The sequence below is a fragment of the Meleagris gallopavo genome, chromosome 4 (genome assembly GCF_905368555.1).
Source record: "Meleagris gallopavo chromosome 4, MGAL_WU_HG_1.1, whole genome shotgun sequence".
NCBI classification, from domain to species: Eukaryota; Metazoa; Chordata; class Aves; order Galliformes; family Phasianidae; genus Meleagris; species Meleagris gallopavo.
The window spans coordinates 26405892-26423729 of record NC_139407.1 but is presented as its reverse complement, the minus strand read 5'-3'; the positions used below and the strand labels follow the sequence as shown (position 1 = coordinate 26423729).

The following is a 17838-nucleotide window of genomic DNA, read 5'->3' as shown; positions in this document are numbered from 1 at the left end:
TGTTATGGCTGAAACTGTTTGTACTGAAACTGTTTTTAATACCTCTCTAGCAAGCAATACATAAAGCATTTTTCAGCAGGGATGCCTTGGTGCTTGTTCCTGCACTTCATGCAACAAAAACACCTAAGCACATACTTAAAGCTCAGCTCTTCATCAGTAAAGAAGAATCAGAAGGCAACTGAGCATTGGTCTTCCTTTTGTGACTTGATCAGGATCTGTGCTCAGCTGACAAGTGCTGAGCTAATGTTACCACTGTGTTAACATGGGAGGAATTTTGTGCGTGTTGGTGTGGTTCTACGCATCAAGCACAGGAGGAGATGCACACAGCACCTATAGAGAGTGAAAATGCTAAAAAAGACAAGTCATTAGAGACAAGAGAATCTGCAGCATGAACCAAAGGAACATGCTGTGAGGATGGCACCTCCCACCACCGGCCACCATGACCTGAGGCCTGGCAGCCTGCCTTTTTTCCCTGCTTCTTTTTCAAATGCACGTATGTGTGCACACAGCTTCGAGCACTTTGCTATCTCTAAGTAAAATTATAACTTGAAATTCTACTGTTCTTCTCTGTTCATGACAATTCTGTAAGGAAGGACAAAACGTGCTGCTACCCAGTCAATTAACTTCCCCTTTCATCTTTTTGCTTAAGTGCTATTACTGTTTGTGCTTCCCAGATGACACACGAATACGGGTCTGTGCCTTCCTGCCGCATGAAAGATGCACGCAGTGCTGCCGCCTCCTGGTCCCACAGCAAGAGCAGCTGGATAGAAGTCAGCTTCAGCTTAATTCGAACATTTCAAAATGGCACAGTGGATTTTTTAGAGACCTTTAATGAATTTATGATACATACGTTTTATATATATATAATTTTCTAATCAATCGTAGGTGCATTTCATGGAATAAAATGAAAAAAAAATCTGACAAATTGAATGGTTATTTGAAACAGAATAGACGGTTTTATCAAATGTGTGTGCATACTTAAATCTCTCATAAAGTTATATACTGTATGGGTAAGGGAGACTTATTCTAGCCATATATGACACATATTTAAAATACATGTGACATAATTCATAGGCAGTATTTAATATGTAGACTAATAGCTAGTATTAAAACAGACTAATGAATGCTTGTGATGTTCTTACAGAATATGTTGTTTAACAGCTGCCTCTATGATATTAAGAAGTAGTATTTAGTAACGATTCCTCTATTTTAAAAAAATGACCTTCCTAAATTTTGTTTGTAAAAAAGCTGGTATACACAGACATAGCATTTTACTCACTATTATTCTATTTAATATCTATTAGTATATAAAGTGTTCTGCCACGTGCATCTTCCTTACAGTCAAATATAAATGCCGAGGGATATCAACTGATGTCAATAATCCTCAATTGCACACAAATCATGACTACTGATTAGTAAAGCAATTATCATATTAAAAGAGTTCAACAGGGCTCAACATACTGTAAAATTAGAAATCAGTCAATAGCACGGCCATTACATAGAACAGCATTGATTGGATGTACTGAATGCTAGCCTTGATGACAATTGATCAGAATGAACCCTTCTCACAAAGGAGTCCAGTACACTAATTGAGAAGCCATCATTAAATAGAATAGATAATCAAGAAGGAGAAGGGGGGGAGGAGAAATGGATACAAAGCTAAGGTCCTGTAGAGAAACAATAAAAAGAAAAGAGCCAAGAAGGTCTCTGCCCCTATACTAGTTCCTGAGAGTACTTTTCCAAATGCAGATGATCTTAAGAAACCCCCACAGGTCATCTCTGTAATCTGTTTCAAAGCTAGAGAACATGTTTGAAAGCACACAAACAAATGGGTTTTTCACCACAAGCATTTCCAAAAGCAAATCATCCTTAGAGTATAAAACTTCTGTCTGTGATGAATCTGTGACCTAACTTCACTGGTCTACTTGAAATCAGGCCTCAAACCACACAGCCCTGGAAAGCTGCACAGGCTGCCCTGCTGTTTTCACTGCTGCTCCAAGAAATGGGTGGTAAAAACAAGACCATGACATATTCTGTATTACAATGCCTTCAGCATTACACTGAATTTCTAAGTACAAATGAAACAAACCTCACTGCATTATAATGAAACGTTAAGAAGGATGTGCAGAAAAGAGTCTTTAGTGACAACTAGATGGCACTATTCACATTACTTTTAATGCACATTTCTTATTATACATACTGGGAGTCCCTCAAAACAGATGCAAAAGGGACTTGATCAGGTAGTTAGGAAAGAAAGAGGATCAGCAGGTCAGCTGAAGTCAGAGAGAAGAGCACTGCAGATGTTCCTAAAGATAACAGCTGTAGAAAAAACATTTGGACAACAGAGGATTAAGAATTATGTAGTTACAGCAGTCAGTCTTCACATGCAAATGCATTAAAGGATTATGAGTGGTTTTACCAAACTCTGACTTAATTCTCAGAGTCCAAAAGGTCATGAAGTTGCTTATCACTATGTCTTCTAACCATTTGTAACATTTCTCTTGATATAAGTAAGATTTCTCATGTCTGAGCTAGGCACGGTCTTAATAAGCAGCAGGCAATTAGGCATCCCTTACCCAGTGTTGCCAAACAAATTATAGAAAACAAAGTCACACTCAAAATTTCTGGTCCCTTCTGATCTTTGATAACATGCATAAATGTTCTTGGAGGGACATGGAATTTAGAGAAGCTGTCTAAAAAACTGGTAAATTAGGGCAATGACAGTCAATTACATGCAAGCTCACTGGAAAGTTAATAAGCTTCAAGTTACTTTACACTATTAGCAGAGCAGCACAATATACTTTAAACATAAAAAGTGATTATATCCAAATAACCTCTTCTTACTCCAGAGGTTAAAACCCAGATAACAGATAACCCATTACATATAATGTAAAGACGGTTTATGCTTTCATCGCAAGTTCTACTTTCCCCCAAGGAAGACTTAGGCAATAGTAACACGAGCATCTTAAAAGTTGTTTTCAAGTGACTTCTTTTCAAGCTCCAGTGTTGGAAGCATACCTGAGGAAGGACATTTTTTGAGTGCTTGCTCCACTGGGAAAAAAAAAATTACATAAGAAATAAGTTGCAGTTTTCCAACTTCCCACTCACAAGTTATCATGAGAACATGATCTTTTTACTGCCATCACATCCTCCTACTGGAGGAGGAGGACATGCTTGGCTATGATCTTTTTGGAAAACAACCAACTCCTCCATAACGCTAGCACTCTGAGTGCAGTAAACAATCACAGTATAAAGTGTCTGCCAAAGGCCACTGCTGACAACTGCAAGTGAAATACAAAACATGCATAGAATATCAAGGGAAAGGAGAGGGGGAGACGGAGGGTAGGTTAAAAAGCAACTATAAAAACAAGAAACATTTCTTCTAAGCAAGGTAAGAAAGTCTCCATATGAAGTCAGGCTGGAATTCACACCTCAGCTATCACTGAGAAGTTGTTGGGTTCAATGCTTGCTTTGAATGTCACTGTCTGCATAAAAAAGTACCTCTTTGACAAACTGTTTAGCTTTTTCTTGCCGAGATAGCCAAAAGATGGCAGAGAAAACAGACACACACACACACACGCCCACTCCTTCCACAGCTGAACAAGTGATGTGTAATACTTGCAGATTCAGACATCCAAGACGAATTATAACTGTAACAAGGATGACAGATCCAACAGCTCTTCTCTTAGTGAGCTGGAAAGCATTGCATGACAGGTAGAGAGGGACATCATCTCCTATTGTCTTCTAAAAACAGAACCCAAATGAGAAAATTTATATTTCAACAATTCTGATCTCACCATCTCTTTCCCTCTCTGTCCTTTCTTTTTGCCCATTCTGTCTCCCCTTCCAATTCTGAGCAAGATGAAGTGACATAGTAAAGTAGAAGCCATAGGCCCAATACTTATTTTAGCCCTTCACATAGAACTACAATCTCTGTTAGTGCCTTAAAGACATCTGCCACACAGAAAAAGTATTTTCAATTTTAAACTCTGGCACACCGAAGAGATTTAAGAAGTATCATTTAAGATGTAAGAAGTAATAATTACAACAGAACATAATGGAAGCCATGACATAGATTTTCTTTAATTTGTACAATGCATACAGACAGACACAGGATGGGATATAGGAAAATCAGAAGACAAAATATAAATTTTAAAATATATTTTTCCACACCACTGTCCTTGGCTTTCACCAACTGATCCTCATGTCACGCAAGCAGGCACCTAGAACACATTGCCATGGCTACTGTGCTGCTGTTGGTCAGTGGTACAGTGGGAAACATCCTACCTGGCAATCACTTGTCTTGTGACATGGAGTGTAAAGTCAGCAAGTGCTTTTGTCCTCTTCTGACATCCAACACTTCATCTGCATCTTGGAATTCTGAAAACATTATGGTGAACTGTTCCATGTCTTCTCACAGGGCAAGCGTATCTCTACAACACCAGTGTCTGCAGCTCACAGGAAAACAGCTAAACAAGGTGCTGATACAGGTTGTGAAGACATGTTTTTTTAGTAGTTAAGAAATTAACAGCTAAGTCTCTAAGTAACTCAAAGATTTCTTTTAAAAAAATGTGTTTTAATGAACTTAGGTAATTTTACTGCAGATTCTTCACATTCATCATTGAAGAGAATTTCACAAGAATCTCATAAGTGTTCCTATTTTAAAACTAATATCCTTATTTGAAACAAAATACTATTTGTTCATGGCTTCTCTGCTGTGTCATATGCAAAATATCTGACAGGGATAGCAGGAAAGAATTTTAATATAAATAAAGCCCATTTTCCATGAGGATAAGTCCAGTCAAAAAACAGGAGACAAAATAAATAACATTTAGTAAACATTTCCATTTCCCACAAACCCATTTTCTGTCACTAGCTGGCAATATTTTTTCTGCTGCTCTTCCTTGAAAGACTCTTTGACTTTTTTTCTTTTCAGTCCTCCATCCCTGAAAAATACAGATAAGGAAATGGCCTTCAGTTCATGTCAGAGTAAAGATAGAAAAACATTACAATAATTACATTGCTTAGTAAGAACAACTTTCACTCTAGATGCTGGCTTTTGCAGTGCAACACTAAGTGATTTGTTCTGCCAAGATTTCTGATGCTATAAACAACAGCCTCCCTTTAATCCAATGTTTAACAAGCAAAGTATTTATTCTCACCAAATTCCACTTTCTGGTTGGAACTATCTGTCAACTCTGTTTATCTTTTTATACTTTATTAGCCTACCTATTCTAGTAAAGCTGTTCACAGAATAAGGAAATAGTGCCTCACTCAGAGTCTGTAAGGATGACGGACTACAGCCAAAGCAAAGAAAACAAGGAAGAAGTTTTAAAAAGAATCCAGGACTAAGTTTTAGATTACAAAACACCTAAATACGCCTTCAGCTCATCTTCAAAGACGTTCCCTCTTACCATGGAAGTACAGACATTCCTCCCCGAGCAGCAATGACAGCCTTGACTCTGTTGGCAAAGTGAACAGCATCTTCTTCTTCCTGTAAAAGATACCAGTGATTTGCTGTGCAGTTGAAACGTTTTCTCTATGTCTCACTTGAAGAGACACCTTTTGTCAGAAACCAGGCACTTCAGTTCATGACACAGATACACTTCAGCTGCTCCTCAGGAATGCCACTTGGCAAGTCCATGGCAATTCAAAGTAACATGTAGAACAAGGTCACAGGTCTGGCCAGGGCATGGGAATGTATGTGTACCCAGTACCTCGGCACCAATCCAATCCCAGGAAGCTGGGAACACACTGAAAGGATCACCTCGGAGGACGTGAGGTGCCTTGAATAGAGCTGGGGCCAGACTCCACATTACCAGTGAATTTTCATGGGTGAGGGTCTGTTTGCTCCACTGCAGAAGACACTCAATTATTTTTTTTGAGTGTCATTAGCAGCAGCCTGCCTTTCAAAGCTAGGGCTGAACAAAAGCTGGGGTAGGCAGTACCAGAATGGGCATTGCTGGAGTGAGAGTCCTGGCTCTCAGCTTCAGGTTGCTCAAGTGCAGTGGGCTGACACATCCATGTTATACAGCTTTCTTTGCTGTTTCCAGTATTCCACACAACCTCATTATGCCAGAAAGAAAAGAAAATCACCACACAGAGAAATGATTATAAAGTATTAAATTACTTAAATTGGTCTGACTTGCAGGGAGCTAGCTAGTAAACAGTGATTCTGAAGCAGATAGAAACTAGTCAAACGAAAACTCTAGAAAGAATTTTATGACCATTCACTTTCTAGAACTTGCACACTAGGTTAGGAAAAGTACTGTCTTCTCTAGGAGAAAAAAAAAAAGAAAAAAAACACCAAAAAACAAACAAAAATCAGTAAAAAAGATAACCTTCTGGACCTAAGATCCATCTACACCTTCCTACAGTTACTGTTATATCGTCTCAAGTCTATTAAAATTAAAGGACTTTTTTTTTTCTTATTTCTAAATAGATGGATGGCATATAAACCTATGTCTTATAAATGTATACCAGGTCAGCCAAGAATTTCAGCACAAAGCAAGCTAGAGAGAGGATGCAAATCCATCTTTTAAAGTTTTGCAACTTTGTTTTGTTAAGTATGCAGTTTGTCTTGCAGCAGGCATGCATGAATGGTGACTATACTTCAGTTGTGCAGATACAAGGGCTCTGAGATATCCATGCATAGGTAAGTGACTGTGGTACAGGAAATTTACAGTCTTCACAGAAATTAGCTTAATTTATGTAAGGAGTGCACCGTGAACCTTAGAGATGGAAATAAAACCAAAATAATTAAATAAAATTACTTTCGGAGCAGCCCTCATCTACTAGGCTTGCTGTCATTATCCTAATAGGCTGCACATCCTGATTTACAATCTCTACTTAATTTTACGAGTACAGTGTCACTTCCTACTTTTTCCATTACATTGTCAATAAAGACTTGCTGACATCATGACAATAGTAATGCAGGTTTCCTCTTAGAAACAATTTGTGAGCATTTCCAAAACACAGACAAAAGCATATGTACCTCTTTGACCATTGGTGGCAGGTACCACACATTGCAGACAATAGCCCAACTGGTCAACACATTAAAAATATAGGTCATCATGGAATACTTGGTGCTGTTCCAGAATGCATCTCCAAAGCGAGGGTCATACTGGAAGACAAGAACAAGCTAAAGGGCTCAGACTGCTATCTAGGTGATACATTAAGGTGTACAGCATACACACAGAACGACAAGGGCAGAGGTAACAGCAATCAGAGATCATCCAGAGTAAAAGCAGACTTCAATGATGATACAGTAGAGGAGTACAAAAATATATGATGGCAGAAAGAGTATGGTGTCAGCTCTGAAGAAAGACAACCCAAAGGCACAGAACACCAAGTACATGCAGAATAAGAGCACATCCTTGACTATATACAAGTGCAGCTGTGCTTAGTTCTGATCATATAGGCAGTCTTTTTTTTTTTCCACCATGAAGTCATATAATGACTTGTTACATGAGGGACAAATCTCATCACACCTCCTAGAAGTAATTAGAGTTCAAAACTCCATGTTTTAACATTTGTTACAAGTTAATACAAGTTAACCTGTATATTGTGGCAGAAAAAAAAAGGGCCAACAGTACCCAGAATCAGACACAGCATCGATAGTTGGTTGAGGGAAAGGATTGCCTGCAACAAGCTCCCCAGGACAGTGATCATGGCACCAAGCTGTCAGAGCTCAAGAAGCATTGGGACAATGCTCTCAGACATTGGGTTTTAATGTGGGACGGTCCTGAGTTGAGCTCAGCCCCTGGCACTATGATCCTTGTGGGTCCCCTCCAACTCAGGATATTCTGTAATTCTAAGAACCCTTACAAGTAACACAGGACCCCAAACTAGGCCAGACCCACTGAAACAAATCTTAATTATAACCAGATAAAGCTACTCAATATGTAAAGATTTATCATCCACAGATATGCTGACTTGAAAGGTTTACTTGATAATGTTCATACTACTTGTAACAATTTCCATAAGATTATGCAACGTTATAGCTTCAGGAAAAGGAAGTCATGTATCTACAGCCAGAACGACTTGGCTAAAGCTTACTAGAAAGACTTGCAAGTGCCAAGGGAATAATTCAATTACTAGTGCCTTTATCCATCATGAGCCAGTAACTCCAGAACAGAAAGACCAGATAGAATTAAACACACAGCATTGTACTTTTCAAGTCGTTCCCAAGCCATTCAGCAAAATCATTTTCCATACTTACTTTGATAGCTACCGGATGGATGATCCCTCCTACTTCAAAGCTTCCCTTCTTAAACATCATAACTGACGTGTTGTTTATGCAGGTACCTGGCCAGAATGGAAACGAGTGAAAAGTTCAGTCCATTCTGCAAAAAAAAATATCAGCAAATGCATACTATATTGCCTTAAATAGAATTAAGTTGCATGAAGAGAAAAAAATATTTCATTCAGAAACATAATTCCATTATGTTATGCACTAGGTAAGAGACTAAAAAGCAAAAGGGTTAATGTCCCAAACACTTGGTAGAAGTGTAAAAGGAGATCACGACTTAACCAAATAAGGAGTAAGATAAGGAGTGATTGGAGGAGGAGGGTCTTGTGAAGGAGGAGAGTCAGTTTGCGATAATGTGAAGATCTGTTGAATTACAACAGGAAAATTTAGTAGGAAAAGGAGAGATCTGACAAACTACACCTTCACACCAAATGGGGTCAACTAGTAGTCATCTGGGCAGAGGGAAAGTGAGACCTCCTGAAGCCCCTCTGACTCACTCCCAGAATAGTCTCGATCTCAAATCTCAAACTGCACTTGGGCAGGAGTAAGGCCCTGCCTTGATCACAACGTTAGAGGGGGCCAGACAGCCACCTGAGACCCCAGACTCATTTACAACTGCTGACTGAACCACTTCTTGGGGGGCAGGTCACAAGCATGTGAAAGGCAGAATAGTGCCAGTCCAGGTATGCAGGCACCATAGGAAGAGCAACTGTGACTACACTGTGAGATCCAAGGGTGGTGATCGCTCATTTTTTTGTTTCATTTTTCTTTCCTCTGTCTATCTGTCTGCCTGTTGTCTGTCTCGCTCTCTCCCCCCTTTTCTCTTTTTCTCTCTCTCTTTCCAAGTCACATTAGAACATAAAGCAAGCCATACTATACCTTACTGGCAATAAGCTATGATAGATACTTTAATCAAAGTATCATAGTGGGATACAAATGAACATTTAACTGAGCATTTGGTGTCATTTCACCTTAATTTACTCCAAATGATTCTTGAACTCTGTGATCTCCACACATTACCCAGAGTAGCTCAGAGTCAGGTTGCAACATACTAAACCAAATAAACTGTCATAAAATTGTGTTACATAGTAGAATCTCACTTTAAATATCTCACAAGAGCTCAATAATTCTACAACTAAAACCAAACACCTCAGTTCTAAAGATTAGACATGATAAACTGCACTCAGTGTAAAGTGACCAAAGCAATATAGAGTTGGTTCCTACCTTCTGGAAAAATTAGAATGGGTAATTTGGCCTTATCTGCAATGTGTTCTCTGATTCTGTGGAGAGAAAATAAGATTTCAGTGTACCCTTCATTTTTGCAGAAGACTCTCATATTTCTATGCAGTTGGGAATGTAAATATGGATTCTCTCTTACATAGAACAGGAAAAGCTCTTGCCTAATAGTTCTTAAACAGACAGTGGTCTCACCAAGGATGTGTACTAGTTTCAGACCTTGAAAGTTTTATCTTGCTAAATACATAAATAGATTTTTCACAAAAAATCTTTGACAGGTTCTAGTAATGAAAAATGTTGAATTTTTGTTGATTGCTGTTTTGCTTTTTTAATAAAGAATATTCAATATTTTAAAGTTTTGTGCTGATGCTTATATATATATAAGCATATATATATACTCACATCTGAAGTTTCTCCACACCTATATATGAGAAACGAAGCTACTTTACTGCATTTTCTTCATTACTTAAAAACAACTGCTTTTAAGCAAATAATCCACTTAAGCAGATTACTGACACGCAAAATCTATCAGTTCAAGACACCTATCTGTCTTTCCTATGAATCAAGAGCATACAGTTCCTCTGAACTCCATGTAAAAGAGTATAAACAAAACATCAAATTAAAAAAAAAAAAAAAAAAACACCAAAAAAACACAGATCTGTCCAGTAAAGGGGCACCTTTTCCCTTTTCTAAGGACTAATTGCCATAAGTGCTTGTTTCATGTTAGCTGCATTGCACCCTATTTCACGAAGATTTCAGATGACTAAGAGGACCTAAGACACCATCAAATGCCATAACAAGTCTATCATTTTCATGTTCTTAAAAGTCTAATATACCTTCTCAGCCAGGAATAGTACTGCAGGCCTTTGGAGCAGCACGGGCATCAGGCACTGACACTTCTCCAAGATGCTCTTCCAGCTTCTAGCAGCTAGGTGGTACCACCTACAAACTTGTTTAATTTCTTCTGCAAAATTTTGCATGCAAGACAGCTGAGTACTGTGGATGTTTTTAATGAGCTGCAACTGGCTTCTTCAGATAGTCTGTCAATCTCCACAAGCAAATAGGTAAGCCCAATGTTAATGTTTGCTACTGTCAGCTTCCCTTTCTCCTGTACTCACAACAGACATAACCAGACTTCTGATGCTCAAAGCTTTGGGGAAAATGTGCAAGGGTAAGGTATGATCTAGGAAAATGATATGCTGACAGAATTCTGATGTTGGTCCTGATATCCAGAATCGCAAACTTTGAAAATGAATGAGCAGGCATCTGCCTGTGGCAAGCAGCCTGATTGTGCCAATGTGGAAAGAGATTAGAGGACAAACAATCAAAAACTCCAAAGAGCAGTGCTACAGCCTGCATCTTCATCAGAGTAATTCCAAATCTTACAAACGCCTACAGCTGCCTGCCACAAAGAGATTCAGGGTCAGAACTCACTCAGCTCACAATAAGACCTCACAATTACAAGACCTGATGAGAAAAGTAAGCAAAGATCTCACTGTCCTACCTTTTCCTCACCAGATGACGATCTTTCATTTCTGAACGTTCAAACAAAACATGCTGACTGGTTTGCATACAAGATTTCAGAATAAGTCCCAGAAGCCCTCCATGTACTTGGCCAACCTGCAAGCCAAAAACTGAAACATTTATATGGTAATAATACACACAATTATTTAATTGACTAAATTCTAACTAAAGATGCATCAACTTCTAAACTTGTTCCATGAATTATAGCAATTATTTTGGGCAAAAGTGTGCATTCACTTACCTGTCTGAACAGAAGTTCCGAATAGGAGAATTTAAATGCTTGAAAATCCCACTCTATCAATAACTTTATCCTCCTGCCCAACACCGTATCTGTGAGTGCCTCAATATTACCCATATTTACCAGCTGTCTTGCTCATACCAAGGAGTAGCATCCATCACTAGCCAGGATTAGAACATCTAGTGGAGATGTGTGGTTGGCTACACAGATGCCTCCTTTCTGTGGTCTGTTTTCCCTGTAACAACAGCCATGAGAGTAATTACTTCACATTTATTCTTCAGACTGCAGGTCCCACCAGGTTATCCATCTAGTGAATGTACACCCACAACAAAGATCCTTGGTGACAAAAACATATAATGTACATACATTATCTGTATGGACAGATAACGGAGGCATAAGAACACAAGACAATTTAAAATACAAGTATAACTCTAAGCTATGTTAAAACTTCTGGCAGTACATTACAGAAGCCATCTTTCCCTTTTTGAGAATTTGAGAATTCATTCAGATTTCAGTTGTTTTGGTCAAAACCATTTTCCTTACAGCTCAGAATATGCATCATCACCGGAGAAAGCATTACAACAGCATTCATTTCCATTCTCAGAGGCATATATCAAAGACTACTCAAGCACTAAACTTGAACTCATAGATACTAAAAAGCATGGATTTATTTCCTTCCTAAATTATCAACAAAAATTATTTTGAGGCCTCTGTTAATAAACCTTCACAACTAAGCAAGCAAGATATTAGAAATAGTTACTGAAATATCATCCATAACATACTAGAGAGGTGAATATGAAGACTTAGGTTATCAAGTTGGCTAATAGAACAGTTAATGTTTTTGTGGTGATGTTTTTCTAGGCAATTATAACATGTTAAGAGCAAACATACAGGAAAACATCTAAGTCTGTATTTAATGAAGAATACAGTACTACTCCAACATTGCATTCTCTGCAAATACCCAAGAGACAACACAGCAGAGCACAAAAACATCTTGAAAGAAATCAAGACAGACAGTCTACTACACAAGTTCTACCAAGGCTGCAATTCAATATGAGTATCAGTGTATTAATGGAATTAAAACCCTCTCTGAAACTTGAGATTCAGCACTGTGTGAAATGAATAATAGACAAGAGCAGGGTTGCACCACTCACCTGTTGTGGAATTGAACAAGACCACTCAGACATCGGACACCTAATGCAGCACATGTCAGCTGAACTTGGTTACTCAGCCAGTGTTTAACCCTGGAAGAGAAAAGTCACCCCACAATTGTGCACATCAACTCTTCAAATTCAAGTATATTTCAGTTCCAATACCCTAATTCAGCTCCTCAAAGAAATACAAGAGAAGTGGAAAGAGCCCTCAGAAAACACCCACCTGCCATTTGGAAACTGTCCTACTACTGTAGTTGCTGAGACCAGCAAGAGGATGCTGAAGAAAGCCAAGAAGATGCTAAAAAGTAAAATAATCTTCATTAATTGGTAAGAATGAAATTTGGAAGAGGAAGGTGAAAGTCTTTTAATCCTTTAATTCTTTTCCAGGATGCTTCTAGCCACCATAAATAGCACCAAACTATCATCACAAAGCAGTCAAAGCCAATGAGATATGAGTACAGGTTTTCATTCAATTAATCCTCCAGTAGAAAACTGTGCTTCTTGAAGCCTATTTTACAAAAAGAGCTGCACCTTGGTCTCAAGGCATCAAGTGGAGAATAATTCATCGTCTTCAAAGAAGATGGTCAGTAATGATTATGTGATTTGTTAACACAGGCAAAATTTCTGAGTAGCAAAACAGAGAGCTACCATCAAGCTTTTAAAAATCTACTCAGAAATTTCAGTAGCTATTTCTATTCCAAGCAGTAAGTTACTCTAGAACCATGAAAGTTAGGTACTGTTGGACACTAATGGCTTAGCAAGACAAATGTTGAAGTTATTCCTGCATAAATGGTGTCCTCTACTTAAGTGACTTCTACATATTTAAGTAGACACACAGGCACTTGTGCTCTGCTATGTGCTTAAGTGTTACAAAATCCTTCAACATATTCAAAAAGAATAAGACATTTTACAAGGTTCTACTTCTTACTAGAATGTATTTATAGTTGTATCTGCCTCGTCAATGTGATAAAGTCTGTTTTCGAGTAAAAGAACACAGAAATTTCTGTAAAGAAACACATTCTGTGGGATATCTCTTTCTTCCATTCAGCCCTGCACTGACAGAACATTGTCTTTGCTTCACATCCCAAAGGTTTGGCATACAGTCTTTCTCACTTCCTCACAAAGGTAAAGCCCAACACTCTCAGATGAAACAGCTTTTATTTTACATAATGAAAAGATCTCCAGATCATTGCTATGATTTAAAAAACAAATTAGATGAATAGATGTATTTGCATGCTAATAAAATGTACAGAACATAAGAAACACGCATCTTGAGCTTTCTTTTTTCTCTCTGCAGATCTTTGGTGGCAACCTGGAAAGCAAAGTCATGTCACATTCTCTCTCATTTCTGCACTAGTCAATAACATATAACGTCATACCTTCTATTAAAAGTAATACAAAAAAAAAACAATCCCAACAAATTAGACTTGGCTCACCGAAAAGGCACCAGGAGACAGTACCGGATTAAGATCCCAGTGACCCACACAGCGGTCAGTTGCCAGCTGACGCGGTGAAAGTTGGCATTGGTTCTGCTGAGGAGATTCCAGGACAACAGCTCCTCAGAGGTGAACCGCTGTGTGACTTCATCTTCTGCAACTGCCTCACACCCCTTCTTGGCAAAGTACATAATATCTGCAAGGCTGAAGTATCCTCTATGCTGGCCAGCAATCTCCTTTTCCATGGAGGTTTCCTCTCTCTGGATGATCCCTTTGTTTCAAGGAACAAATAGAAAAATAAAGACAAAAAAAACAAGCCAACAGCATGAGGAAATGAGCCTTCCTTCCCACTCAGTAAAATGGACAACGTAGAGTCCAAAAAAAGTAAAATAACTGTACTTTTTAGAAACATCTTTCCTTCTATTCTAAGCACCATAATTGCATTGGTATGCTTTGTGTATATACTAGCACTTAATTCCATAAGTTACTTCTCTAATCCTATGCCATGTCACACCACTAAATTATTGAAGGCAACAAGCATTCAGAAGGAGCTGCAAATAAAGCCCTGAGCACAATACCTACTTCACTGTCATTTATCAAACAACGTAAGTACACACAGCTCCAAATGTTGTCAGTGTACTGCTTAGATTACAGATCTCTCCTCCTGCCTTGACTCAAAGCTAGGCATTGTTTATATTGTTGCTGATTTTGTTGTTTAGTTCTACATTTTCCACAGTATTTTCCCAGCTGTAACAAACACCTTCCTCTGGCATTTTTTCTCAGTCATCTCCTCCCCATCCTCTCTCCTATAAGAGTCATCTCACTACCAACAAACATTAAAGCTTTAGATTTTTCTCTGAGTTATGCACTCTATAAAATAAATGCACAGTAGAGAAAGAATAAAAACTAATTCATATTTCATATCTGTAAAATTAATGCCTCACAGGACAGCCACACCTGTGATCATACCGATGTTTGCTGAGGTCACTCAGAGACCAGATTCCAGCTGGTTACAATGACTAGAATTTCACTGAACCGTATTAGCTATTATTCGGGTTTTTTTGTTCTTTTTTTTTTAATTTTTAAGTAAGGCTCATTTCGAGAGCTTTAATCAGCATAGCATTAACTGATCAGAATCAGAAAACTTCCTCCAGCTGCACTTTGGTCAAACTTACAATGTCCAAGAAATCACCAGACTTGAAGGTCATTAGTTAATAAACCAGTCCATGTGACTAATGACTAAGAATGGCACTAGCCAGTTCTTTTGTGGGAAAGAAGAAAGGAAAAAGAGATGTGAAAAAAAAATTTACTCTCTCTAATTCTTTCCCTATATCTAGAGAAAGTGCAAGATGTGTCTGTGATCCACAGGGTAGCAAAGCTGCTTTACTTGAGACTCAGGCATTTGTATGCTAGGAGGTACAAGAAGTAAGAAAAAAACAAAAGTGACCAATGTCCGCAGCAGTCAGACATCAGTCACTCCTAATCTTGTAAACAGAGAGAACTGTTGGAGTCAGAAATACAAAACAGACATGAAAAGAGAGACAGCTTCCCTCCTGGTTATCAGCAGTTCCTTTCTTTACCCACACTGGTTTCCTTTAATGCCTTTTATTCAGAAGGCTCAATCATTCACAGACATCTTTCTTATTATACACATAAGGCCTCATTTGTTGGTTTACAACATCAGCAACTATTTGCTCATTAACTCTTTATTTACCATCCTAGTTTTCCTACTTAACGTGAGATTAAATTTATATATCTGTTCACTCCTTCCTGGGTAAGATATCACAGTAGCTGCCTTTATACCAGATGAACAGTGCTGTGTCACTTTTGCTCAGAAATCTTACCGTTGGCGATTAAATTTTCAAGTGCCAGCACCTTCTGCATTTTTATTCCCTTCTCAATCTGCAGGGTGGCCCACTGTTCTCAAAACAAGAAAAGTAGATGGTGATGGTTTTCATTTTGTCATTTCCAGGTACTCTGTAACATCTTTACATGAATTGTCTGCCTCCTTTATTGAAGCCAGGACTCAGATTTGCAGTTTTCAAATTCCCCAGTCAATTTCAGGCACTAGAATGATGCAAACTAATATTACTGACACGAAAAACATTTTGGGAAAAAGAGACTTAAAAATGGATTTTTAAGAATAAAAGAGATGACATCAGTCTTACAGCATTCATGCAATTTGTATTAACAGAATACAAAGGAGGAACTATTTCATATTCGCAGCATTTCCAAAGTAGTAGTTGTGGTAATGAGCTTTTATCCTTCCCTGTCTTTTTGAAAAAAAGCAAAATTTCTTCTATTTGTGCAGACTAAACTCAAGATCAACCATACCAATATGCCTACTGCTAAAGTTTTATGTTGGCACAAAATGTTTTCATTATACACATATATGGGCATATGAACAGTAGCCCTCAGTACTAGATCTTCCTCAGTTTGTATCAGTACATCTGTCTTAATAAAGAACTTCAGGTTCCTGTTCATAGGCTCTGATTGTCTTTTAAGAATCAGTGACCCACTCAGCAAATGTCCTCACCTACATTAACTCTTCCACCTACTACGGACAAAAGTCCATCCTTCTATTCAAGCTCTTAACAAACAGTTTGTTTCTCATCTTACTGACACGCATAACCATTTAAGCAACACATAGATTGACCACAAAGAGTTTTCATTGCATTGCAGACCTATAAATCTGCATGTGTCATTGACTTTTGACTAGATTTGTGCTATGCTTAAGTTTTGCATGGTTCCTAACAGCTCCTTTCTTAGCTATCGAACTTAAACTCAATGACAAGACAAAGACAGTTATCCTGGCAGAATCAGGATGTTGTAATTACCTTCGGTTGACTTTTGCTACCTGCATCTTGGAGGGGGAGGGGGAAGGGAACAAACAAAAAACAAACAAAAACACCCAAAGGAAAAAAACAAGGATAGAAAGACACAGTGATGTGAGACATTAAACTCCATTAAATCCATCTTACATAAAACCAAGGGGGGGGAGGGAGAAAAGGCAACAAAATACAGACCTTTGCCTTATCTACACTAGAAAATTAAAATACAGTGTACATTTAAAATGTAATAGCTGTTCCAGAACCACTTACTCCCTAAGAAAGCTGAACTGGTACATCAACCATCTCAAGCTGTGATAACACGTGGTGAGTCATTCAGGAGTGGGAATCTAGGAGATATCAAAAAAACTACAGCCCACACACTGAGAAAAGAAAGAAGATACTCCACGTGAAAGAGAACATTCTGGAAGAAAAAAAAAAAAAAAAAATCAAGGTAGACATGTGGAAAATTCAACCTGTACGCATTCTGCTGCTGGTCCTCAACCTTTCCCCACTATCCAAAGGTATGAGGGATGAGAAGAAAAAAGATGGGGAAAAAAAATCACCAAAGTTCAGCAAATAAAGATCCTTTTCTTACTCTCTTCTTTCTCATATTTTGTCTATCACCCTTATCTTGCCCATCATGCACCTACATGAGCAGCCTGCCAGTGGCAAGTACCTCCAGAAATCAGTTTGCCCTTACTGTCTTGAATATCTCAAGAAGTCTACCTTTGGGTTCCCAAGTAGAAAAAGGGTACAATCACTAAGTGACTCACAAAAATATATTAACTAATTCAATGAGCAAGGTAAGTCAAAAACCAAACAGACATTGAAGAAATTGACTCGTAAAGCAAAATATCCAGCCTCTCAGCTGAGAGAAATAGTGGGACAAAAGCAACACTCTGTAATTAAGGAGGCAACTAAGGCAACAAAGGCAGAGGACAAGGCAGATGAGGAAGGGCTTCCAGTAGAGGAATGGTTAGACATTAGCCTGGAAAACAGCATCTACAAAAATTCAGCTGGGGCAGAGCAGGCACATAAGATACAGTTACATATTTTGTAACACATATATCTAACACAACACCTGGGAAGCATCCTATGAAAGCACTGGGCAATGGATATAAGCAGCAGAAAGGTAACACCTTTTCATGGAACTGACAGCTAAGTTGTA

At 38.4% G+C, this 17838-nt stretch overlaps 1 protein-coding gene across 4 annotated transcripts in view; it reads right to left on the bottom strand.

The window, feature by feature from the left end:
* Positions 1–4745: 4745 nt before the first annotated feature.
* Positions 4746–17838, bottom strand: part of LOC100544441 (glycerol-3-phosphate acyltransferase 3-like) — a 27620-nt gene continuing 14527 nt past the window's right edge. For all 4 annotated transcript variants that reach the window (XM_085222588.1, XM_085222586.1, XM_085222587.1 and 1 more), the window contains 11 exons: positions 15684–15756; positions 13840–14110; positions 12627–12701; positions 12404–12493; positions 11391–11484; positions 10992–11107; positions 9476–9531; positions 8222–8307; positions 6995–7123; positions 5415–5494; positions 4746–4946 (listed from right to left, as the gene is read on the bottom strand). In XM_085222588.1, coding sequence (XP_085078714.1) covers positions 4832–4946; positions 5415–5494; positions 6995–7123; positions 8222–8307; positions 9476–9531; positions 10992–11107; positions 11391–11484; positions 12404–12493; positions 12627–12701; positions 13840–14110; positions 15684–15723 — 1152 coding nt within the window. In that variant the 5' untranslated portion in view covers positions 15724–15756 and the 3' untranslated portion in view covers positions 4746–4831. The remainder of the gene's footprint in view (positions 4947–5414; positions 5495–6994; positions 7124–8221; positions 8308–9475; positions 9532–10991; positions 11108–11390; positions 11485–12403; positions 12494–12626; positions 12702–13839; positions 14111–15683; positions 15757–17838) is intronic.